The sequence below is a fragment of the Syngnathus typhle genome, linkage group LG22 (assembly GCF_033458585.1).
Source record: "Syngnathus typhle isolate RoL2023-S1 ecotype Sweden linkage group LG22, RoL_Styp_1.0, whole genome shotgun sequence".
Taxonomy (NCBI): Eukaryota; Metazoa; Chordata; class Actinopteri; order Syngnathiformes; family Syngnathidae; genus Syngnathus; species Syngnathus typhle.
Window position 1 is genome coordinate 7,484,370 of NC_083759.1, and position 10,795 is coordinate 7,495,164.

Sequence of the window (10,795 nt, forward strand, 5' to 3'; positions counted from 1 at the left end):
AAAGCCTGCTGTGATTCATTCACGATACATCACGATATAGTGCTCTACGATCGATATTTTTCTTTTTTAAATAAAAAATATAGAACAATATCCTGATTTATAACAATTCATACGCAAAATCAACAAGGTCCTGCAAACTCTTTATTTAGGAAATTACAAGAGTATTGTAGTATACAAAGTGCTTATTTTAACACTGAACTTTGATGTCGTGTTTTTTCTTTAATGTGCAGGGAGATTTGTGGTCCCTGAATATTTGATCACCGCATGGCAGGATTTACAAACTGCACGTGTCTTGTCCGTTGAGCCATCTTTTCTTTGGAATCCAAAGTGCTTCCAAACGAATGACTCGAAGCCTAAAGGGGAGCAAATTTCCTTGTCTTTTTGGACACGAGCCATAGCACCAGCCCAGGAGCCGGGTACTAGTTGTCGACTCCCCTTTCACGTGCCTGCTCTGCTCACAACGCAACACGGAAAGAGGAAGCAAGCAACAATGAACTGGATTTCAAAATAAAGTCGCGTCTAATGTCCGAGGTCAAACACGGCGATATAAATCGATGTTTACGTTTAGCATCGATGCCAATAAATCGTAGAGCATTATATCGATTAATCGATGTGTATCGATGAATCGTTACACCCCTATTAATTAGCATTATTCCTAATGCCAATTAACACAATGACTTCTTGATTTCCAGAATTTTTCACTTTTTTCGGTTACCTGACCATTATCCCCGAAAATTTGTAAATTTCCCCCAGGGTATCCTCGCACCCCCTAGGAAGCATTCTCGCACCCCTGGTTAAGAACCACTGCACTAAAGGAACCGATCAATTTTGATTCAAGAATGTCCAGCTAGCATAATGCTAATATATGTGCCATTAACAAGCTAATGAATAGCATAAATACTCATTGGGGTTATAACCCCACAAGCATTGGGCAGTAGAACACAAACGGCACAGCAACACATGTAGACACTCATTCAATTGTGTTTATGATTCAGAACACAGCCTAAAATTTATAGGACTTATATGGTCATTTTAATCTTTGTCTTTTTGTTGAAAACTTTTAGTGGGATACTTTCGCTCTCGACTAATGACAAAAGAGTAAAAATAGGAGGGAACGCGGAAGCGGGTTGAAGGCACATTCTGCTAACGGGCTCACTGTAATCTCTTAGTTAACTTCCACATGGAATTGCGGATACATAAGGATATGGCTGGATAATGGGAAAGGTGGCTTTGGATACTGTGATCATTAAAAGTGAATTCTGTATGACTTTTTATTTTGCAATTCCCCCAAAAAAATATTCGGTTTTACAAACCGCCGATGACTAAAGCGCCTTACTAAAATGACGCAAGCAGACAGTCAATCACAAAACGTGAACGGTGGGCCCCGGTCCTGGCCTTTTGGCAGGCCGCCGACAAGCCCTGTCAGAAATCCCCACATCAATCCGCTGATGTCGTCAGACAACGTAGTCGTAGAGCAAGCCAGTGTCATCCACTTGATGGGTCAGAGGGCAGGTAAGTCACTGTTTTGCGCTAAGTCTGACATTGAGCCTGCTGATGAATGGGAGAAAGTGGGAGAGTGTGGCCGGGCCGTCTCGCCTCTGCAAAGTCACCCTGAAACATTTTCTTTATTATCGTTCAAGCTTAAGCACACCGAAATGCAACTAACAATAATGGGCTGTACTTGAATTAGAGTATTCCCCCCGCTTTATCACTGTTCTTGATGCAATTGATTTTGAAAGGTTTTTGCATTATCCATCCAAAGTCAGAATTTGGGTTTTTCTTATATATATAAATATATAAATATGCTTCGGGACAGACAAAAAATCTTTGACGGAAAAAAATGCTGTTATTCAGTGTAATTAAGTAATTGCAATTATGAAAGGAGAAGGTGCAAGTACGCACACATGCTTTTGTCTGCACATGAGAGTCTGAATGTGTGGGACCGCACACACACCTGGTAATCTGCAGTAAGCTGGTTTATGGGCTTGTCTGCCATGACGCAAGTATGTTGGCTGACAGAGACTTCCTGATAAATAGGGCCGCAGTGGACCACAGTTTGCCAATAACATTTTTCAAGTAAGAGTAAACATTTCTGGAGTTACAGAAGTGACGACCATTTACTTGCATACAAAGGATGTAAAACTCAAGTCTGAAAGGGTGTAAAGAACATTCCCTGAGAGGGCAGCGAGATGTTCTCAAGGCCCGCCCGCACACCACTCAAAGTGCTCAACTATCATCCTGCAACTATAGTTGTATATGACCCATCTGGTTATGAAGTTCAATTTACAATACGTATATGGGTTTGAAGAAAATACATTGACTATAAAAGGGTAATGAAAACTTCTGAATTTGATTTGTGTTTGTCACTCCCATTTAACCCGAGTTTGAAAGCAATTGGTTAATTATGAACACAACGTTCACAAAAAGAGGGTGTACAAACTTGTGCAACCCCATTATCTCAATTTTAATTGAATTTAAATGCACTTTCGCGTAGTAGCGAGACTTGTGGAAAGACTGTTTTTGCCGATGTAAAATATGACTCAGTAAAGGTTAAGTAACCCTTCTCGAGTCTTCTGGGTTTCTCCAGTCCCGCCTCCGCTTCCCCAGCCTGGAAGTGCCGCCAGTCAATCACCGCGAGCCCCGCCCCCCTGACAGTCAGACGGGAAGCTGGCCACAGGCTCTGCCCCTTGCAGCTGTGCAACTTCAAACTCGATGACATCACGCGCTGTTGGCGACGGAGAAACGGAGCAAAATGTGAGTGCGAAGACGACAGACGGCGCTTGATCGAAGGTGCGGAGAAGAGAGAAGGCTGCAAAATCGTTTTCACGTACTTTGAGTCGCGTGTGTCTAACTGCGCGGAAAGCGGTCTGCTTCTGTGGGACAACATGGATGGGTCAGTGGATTAAGACTGGGAGCAAAAGTGCAATTCTGCTAACATAAGAGATTTTTTGGCCCTTTACGACGTGTGCGTTTAAGGCCGCCAAAACTTTGAAGCGTTAACGGAACGTGATGGACAAGTCGGGGACCTGAAAAAACTGTTTCTGCGGACCCTGTTTGCGAAGCGGTGCGCGGTGACCAATAAGCCTCAGGTTTAGGCGTCTGATGAATTTAGTTAGGTAGGACAACCACGTTCGATTTGCGCACAAGGGAGACTGATTCCAGTGCGCCAAAGTTGCCCCGGCAACTCTTGCGGGACTTTGAGTAAAAAAATAAATAAAAAGTTTTGACAAGGACGATGGGTGACAACGAGGACGGCGGGGAGAGCGTCAGCTTGAGCGTGCTCGATTGGGAGCAAGTGCAGCGTTTGGATGCCATCCTGGCCGGCTCCATCCCAATCCACGGTCGGTGGAACTTCCCTACGCTGGAGGTAAAGCCGCGCGACATAGTCAAGGCGGTCCGCAGCCGCATGGAACAAACGCACATCCGCGTCCGGGAGGTGCGCCTCAACGGCTCGGCGGCCAGCTACGTGCTGCACGAGGACAGCGGCCTTGGATGGAATGACCTGGACCTCATCTTCTGCGCCGAGCTCAAGGGGGAGAAAGACTTCCAGATCGTAAAAGATTTAGTGCTTGACTGCCTGCTGGACCTATTGCCCGAGGAAGTCAATAAGGAGAGGATCACGCCCTTGACGCTAAAGGTAAATTCAAGAATGGTGTCAGTGCACATAACTCTTGGGGGGGGGGTTGTCAGTCATTAGATGAGGGTCGCATTCTTATGTTTCAAAACACTAGTTTTCTGCACACACAGAGTTCAACTGTTTTGGTAGGTTTTTTTCCCGGCCATTTGAAGACCAGTCCGTCTTGCTACTCTACCCCATAGTTCAGACATAAGTATATGGAAGATCGTTGTCACATGCACTAATGCACTTGCCAGAAATTCCTGCAGCACCTTCATTGTTGCTGTAGGCCACTCGATGGCCAGTTTTTCTGTCACAACACTTCATTCCATGGAATATTCAATACCTTGGAAATTATTTTTCCTCACGGATAGTATTGGACAGTGAGATGCTGATGTAAAGCTAACTTTGGACTGTGTTGTGTGCTTAAAGATGTGACTAGCAAAATGTCAGGGACAGGTAACATTAAAAATTAGGATTCCATCTACTCCAACTGGATTTGGATCCATATAAATAAATGGCTCCCTGCCGCCACATGACATCAACATAATAAATAAAAGCAAAACAAAATCTATTGCATACTTCCCCCTGACTTGTGACACAGGAAGCAAAGTTAGGAAACACACGGAACAAGAAGCTGGGCGGCTTGTTCAAAACTTTGTGGTCTATCACTGGGGCTGGTTCTGCTTATTGTTTAATGGAACATTTTTACACCTTGTACATGTCGATTACAACCATTATTAACAGTCTCCTGTGTAATAATTTATTTGACCCTATAGGAATTTAAGAGGTTACCATTTTTAGTATCTTACATGAACCGGGCAAGAACCCAATGACATCCCTAGCATTGTGATGCTAGCATGTTAGCCACCTAATCCCATGACCTAAGTGTAAAAGGGTGGAAACGTGACGACGTCCAATTTAAGAATGATTTATATAACGTTTTGAGGTGTGGCTTGATGAGACTGGTTTTGCGGTATTGCAATGGCTTCAACTTTGGATAGAAAATCAATTTGGGGACCGTTTATATGTGCTGTGATAAATTCAACGCTTTGTATCCAATTACACCGCTCACCAAATTTGCATTAAAATAACGGGCTTAAAGCAAATGAACCATAATTAAATTGTAAATTCTCCTAATTTAGTCGTCTTTGATGTTCTTGCAGGAGGCCTACGTGCAAAAGATGGTGAAGGTGTGTAATGACTCGGACCGCTGGAGCCTCATCTCGCTGTACAACAACCGCGGCAAGAACGTGGAGCTCAAGTTTGTGGACTCCCTGCGGCGGCAGTTTGAGTTCAGCGTGGACTCCTTCCAGATCCGCCTGGACTCGCTGCTGCTCTTCCACGAGTGCTCCGAGAACCCCATGGCCGCCTCCTTCCACCCCACTGTCTTTGGCGAGAGCGTCTACGGCAACTTCCCCGCCGCCCTGGACCACCTGCGCAAGCGTCTAATTTGCACCAGGAGCCCCGAGGAGATCCGCGGCGGCGGCCTGCTCAAGTACTGCCACCTGCTGGTGCGGGGTTTCCGCGCGGCTTCCGACACGGAGATGAAACTTTTACAGCGCTACATGTGCTCGCGCTTCTTCATCGACTTTTCCGACGTGAATGATCAGAGGCGCAAGCTGGAGTCCTTCCTACAGAACCACTTTGTGGACTTGGAGGACAGGAAGTACGACTACCTGGCTGTGCTGCACCAAGTGGTGAAGGAGAGCACCGTGTGCCTGATGGGCTACGAGCTGCGGCAGACGCTAGGGCTCATCTCCTCGCTGGCATGGCGCGCGCTGGCCGAGCACAATGCCATCCCCAATGCCGCCAACGTCACCTGCTTTTATCAGCCCGCCCCGTACGTCTCCAACTGCAACTTTAGCAACTACTATGTGGCCCAGGTCCAGCCCCTCTTCACCTGCCCGCCCTCGCCACCCCGCCACTACATTCCTCCCTTGCAGCATCCCATGCATGCTACCTGGCTGCCCTGTAACTAGACCCTGCACTACGGCTGCTCCCTTGACGAATTTTTCCCAAACGTGCATTGCTTCCTCGATGCTGTAACGTTCAACAACAAAGGACGATCGATTTTTCACACAGTATCTTTGTTGTAAGCAGTAAGGGACCAAATCCTTGTGTCATTAAAATGACATAGTTGGCTCAGCTTAATGCTAACTAAGGGCGCAAATCGCGGGTTTTGTCACGATATCATATCGTTACAAAGAATCACGATACGATATTTGCCGATATCTTAAAGCCTGCTGTGATTCATTCACGATACATCACGATATAGTGCTCTACGATCGATATAGAACAATATCCTGATTTATAACAATTCATACGCAAAATCAACAAGGTACTGCAAACTCTTTATTTAGGAAATTACAAAGTGCTTCCAAACGAATGACTTGAAGCCCAAAGGCGAGCAAATTTCCTCGTCTTCTTGGACACTAGCCATAGCACCAGCCCAGGAGCCGCGTAGTTGTCGGCTCCCCTTTCACGTGCCTGCTCTGCTCACAACACAACACGCCGCCCACTGCTCCCGGAAAGAGGAAGCAAGCAACAATGACCTGGATTTCAAAATAAAGTCGCGTCTAATGTCAGAGGTCAAAAACGGCCGATATAGATCGATGTTTACGTTTAGCATCGATGCCAACAAATCGTAGAGCATTATATCGATTAATCGATGTGTATCGATGAATCGATACACCCCTAAGCAATGTAAGATGCCTTTGTCATGCTAACGGATAGCATTGAGTCGCAATTTTGGATTCGATAGATATTTCAACATCAACGGTGGAGCAACACAAATCGACACAAGAATTCTCAGGCATGAATACTTTATCCTCTTTAGAAAAGAGCCTGATACAGAATCTTACTGAGTCACTAGGAGTGACAGCAGAATAAGTTATGCATCTAGAACAGTCAATGAGAGTGATGTTCTCAAGATGACGATTCATGATCAAATATAGCGGGGACTTAAGGTCAGTTACCATGTGACACCTTTAATCATGCAAAAACACAGAAGTGACTCAAGAGAACAAGTGTGAGGACAAGAGAAACAGCAATGCAATGCACGTACGTTTTAATTCTTCACAGCAACTAAGTGCCTAAAAAAAGAAGAAAAAAAATGGAAAAATATATTTTTGCAATTTCTCGAGGGTGGGGGGTGCAAAGTGTGCTCTGTGGTGTATGTATTTCCAAGCTAAGAATGAATGTATTGCTAAATATGCGGAGTCAGGATATACGTATATATATATAGATATATATATCTAGATCTAGATATATAGATATATATAGGGCCCAAGTGTGTTTTTATTTTTTCATGTAGTAGTTGTGGCTCTTGCCTGAAACTCGGCCGATTACCAAAGAGGAAGTAACGACACATAACTAACTGCACAGTGACGCAAAGAAGTGAAGAGAAGCGGTAGAGTGCTTTGACATAAAAATGCTTGCGCTAATAAAATAGAAGGGGGAAAACCAACAAACCCATTACAGACAGTTTGATTTCTTATCATCCAGGTAAAGGCATCATAAAAATGCTGAAGTGGATTAAAAAAAAAAAATTAAATCAGATTTTAATTATACAGACTAATTAAAAAAAAAAAAATCAATTACACGTCTCAAAATTCTTCTTTGCTTTTTTTTGTGTGACCATTCCATGTCATGGTGGTAGTGAGTAGAGGTGGATGTATTGATTAATGCACTCCATTTTGCCTTGGTTGATTCAAGACGGGATTCAATTCAGATTGAACAACTCCTTTCCCTACTGTGAACCGTTGCACAAGAAGCTTTCTATCAGGAAATGTTTTGGAGTGGCGTTCCAGTTTTTCTATCAATCAGATTTTTCGTCTACAGGTTTGTCTTGTTTTTGTGATATACAGCGGGCCAATGATTGATGCGATGACTCGGAGGTGTTAATTGTAAACACTGCGTCATTCAGCACATTCACCCCTTTGGAGAGATTGTCCCTGGTGTATTTTTTTTTCACACAGAAATGACAATTCCGATGGTGTGCGTGTGCTGGAATCTAATGATTAAAGTAAAAAAAGAAAGACTGCGAGTGAGTCGCTTCCTTCACGTTTCAGCATCCGTTCGCAGGTGAAAGTAAAAGTCGCTGAAGGGTCAACGCTCGAAGGTGCCCGCGCTGGGCCTCTGCCAGCCGGTGACAGCTGAAGCTGAGGGATTTCCCCCGGGCGAGACGTCACCGACAAGCCGGCGGCCGTCATCGCACCGCTTGCCAACCTCCATTAGCTTGCCTTGGCACGGACGATTTAATCGCGCACCATGCCGAGATGTCTGAGGTGGGGCATTACAGGTCAAACGACACTCTGAAAAGCACATCTTCAGTGTTTCACTATTTTTCAACAACTTGTTTTCTAATAATGAGCTGAGTGGTAAACAAAAAAAGGGTGAGTCCAATTTCAAATGGCTTTTACTTGAATATTCTCAGCACGACTTACTAGTCGTAGATACGAATCAAAGTAAATATGCTAACGAGAGCGTCATTGTCATCCACTTCTAAATATAGAAGGGCGCCGCCCTGCGCTCAGCCACTGTAAAGACATTAGGCCAGTTACAGAAAGCTGATTATCATTCCTCGCTACGTACTGTGTCACCGCAAAAAGATTTACAATCCGCCCGCCGAAGCTCGCTGGGACTGGAAGAAATAGCAACCAAAAAATGCAGTCCACTTCCTTATCAAGGGTTCAACGGGAAGTGAGAACGAGGGATTGAGGTGTATTTGTACAATGAGGGAGCATACGAGTACACCAGAGCAGGGAGATGCAGCAGAAAAAAAATTGGTCTACATATAGAGTCTCAAAGGGAGCGCCGAGCAGAGGAAATCTGTCTCCCGCTCATTTTTCTTAAGGAATTCAACCTTTGTATATGATTGGTTGACGTTTCAGACAAAAATATCCCCTTAGTACAGAACTAATCAATTAAGAGGCATTGCCAAACGGAACAGTTTCACACGAATTGAGAATCAAAGCGGGGATTGTGACGTAATATGTGACCACATCCACAGTGGCGCAGCCCTCCCTCTCACAGATTCGCTTTTGCTCGGTTAAGTTTTGCTACGTGTCCGCTTTGCGACTGTAGAAAGCACCGCAAAAGCCAATAAAGGCGACACATGGCATTGAAAACTTCAAGAGCAATCAAAGACACACGCACTCTCACATGCAAAAAGATTCCTTTGCAATGTGATGTGCATCTTTAGTTGATTGTCTGCATCGTTAAAAAAGGAAATTATCATAAAAAGTGCAGCACATATTGAATTACTTGTGCATTTCTGTGTGCATATGAGTGTTTGTTTGAGACAGGAAATGTTAAACTTGATGCGATCATCATCGCAAACACACTCTCACACGTACAAACTCCAGTTATGTTGGACATGGACCAGTTGGAACGGCAGCAGGGCCAAAGAGTACATCTCCTCCCAGCCCAGATCAGAGGTCAGTGAGTAAATCAAACAACAGCCAGACTGTGAGAAACAAGTGTGTGTGTGTGTGTGTGTGTGTGTGTGTTCAAGTGCATGAGAGTGGACTGACGAGAAGGACGCAACTGTGTGCGTACGTGTATTCATTGATCAGTTTTTGGATGGAGGAAGCGCGACATATAGCGGCGTCCTAATTCAAGTCATCCTTGCCTATCAAAATGAATGGGAGTGCCATTAATCGGTTCAAACAGAGCGCTGCTAAAGGTTGCTTTTCGTTAGCCCATCTATAGCGTTTCCCATCATGCGCTAGCATTAAAAAGCACGTCAACTTTGCATGGCATTGAAATATTTTTTTTTCAAAATTAGCCGAGTTGAGTTATAGCCGAACGACGGCTCGTATCTCAAAAACTAATTCTTCTTATTCACATTCGGAATAACTTTGTGGGTACAATTTGGTGGGGACCCTTTTCTTTTGCCAGTTGGATAAAGTCATGCTTGGAGGATGAAACTGGAATGGAGATAAGTCAAAGCCGTCCTCAGCCAAAATCTTAAATTATTCTCATCTTGGACCTGTCATGGATGCCTTTTGTCTCCAACTGGAGAGCCATAATGCAAGGAAGACAAATGAACACATGCACCCGCAATATTTCCCACAGACCAAATGATCCTAAAGTGAGTTGATTTTTTTTTTTTAGATCAAGACTTTTCAATGCCATGAGTACAAAAAACATCGGGAAGCAAAACCCCACCGGTTTGATTACAAGGCCTGACACTAAAAACGCTACTAATAAGTCATATTTGCTGGCTACACCAACGACCATGAGAGTTTTCCATGACACCGGATGCCAAACAGCCGTCTGGGTTCGGGCAATAAATCAGACTCATCCACAATCTTAAGTGTTTATGCCGGTTTGTGTAAACGCCGGCCAGCTGGACGCAGGCCAACGCTGGAACAGAGATTAGCTTGTTTCGTGGCAGAGAGCGGCCGGCCTCCGCCAACACGGCCGGTGATGTGTAACCCGACACGCAGAGCTGGAAGTCATTGGCTTGTTTGCGCTGGAAGATCAGGAGTCGTGAAATTTATTGTCTTATGCAGATGCTACAATGTAATCCCTGCCGGTTATTGAAAGTCTAAAACAACAACAAAATGATGATGAAAAAGCCAGTATGCCAAATATAGTTGTCTCCCTGCCCAGATTGGCAAAAGTTGTGTCCAAAAGTAACTGCTCGACTTTGAGGTCGCAAGTGAGGTTTTGTTTTTAAAAGCGCCAATGACTTGTACTCAAAGTGGGCCAAAAGTGTCATTTAGGAGTCTTCTAGTCATGTGACCTCTTAAATCAGAGTTGCGAAGCGAGCGCGTCACGGCAGAAGATGTTTAGGTACATATCAATTATAGAGATTATTGTCTGCAACATGTTCTTCTGAATACAAAAGAAATGAGCGTCAACTGAAGGACACAATGTGACGGCTTCTTTGGTTTCTTCTGTTGCAAAAAAAGACACACCTTGGCGCTCTTTGTAGAAGCTGTTCTTTTTTTTTGTTTCTTTAAAAGCAGACGCGTTCGGGAAGACTATTATGTGCAAGTTTGAGCTCGCCAACTGTCGGGATCCACGTGCTCATTGTGCAACAAAGTCCTTCGCGCAAAATCGCTGACAAATCGACGCTCGGGCGTCCATAAGTAATGTTGAGGCATGTGTGGATTGAGTGGCAACGCCGCCAGACGGTTAAGTCAAATACTGGAAAAAGGTGTGGGG

At 44.4% G+C, this 10,795-nt stretch overlaps 1 protein-coding gene across 1 annotated transcript; it reads left to right on the plus strand.

Annotated features, from left to right (window-relative positions):
- Nucleotides 1-2,652: 2,652 nt before the first annotated feature.
- LOC133146691 (terminal nucleotidyltransferase 5A-like) lies at nt 2,653-7,661 on the plus strand. The gene is made up of 2 exons (XM_061270648.1): nt 2,653-3,637; nt 4,783-7,661. Exons 1-2 carry the CDS (start codon nt 3,236-3,238, stop codon nt 5,596-5,598), a joined length of 1,218 nt encoding a protein of 405 aa, XP_061126632.1. The 5' UTR covers nt 2,653-3,235; the 3' UTR covers nt 5,599-7,661.
- The last annotated feature ends 3,134 nt before the right edge of the window (nt 7,662-10,795 follow it).

Coding starts and splice junctions, on each gene's coding strand:
- LOC133146691 (XM_061270648.1), top strand. CDS start 3,236: ATGGGTGACAACGAGGACGGCGGGGAGAGCGTCAGCTTGAGCGTGCTC. Junction 3,638..4,782: donor TCACGCCCTTGACGCTAAAG/GTAAATTCAAGA, acceptor ATGTTCTTGCAG/GAGGCCTACGTGCAAAAGAT.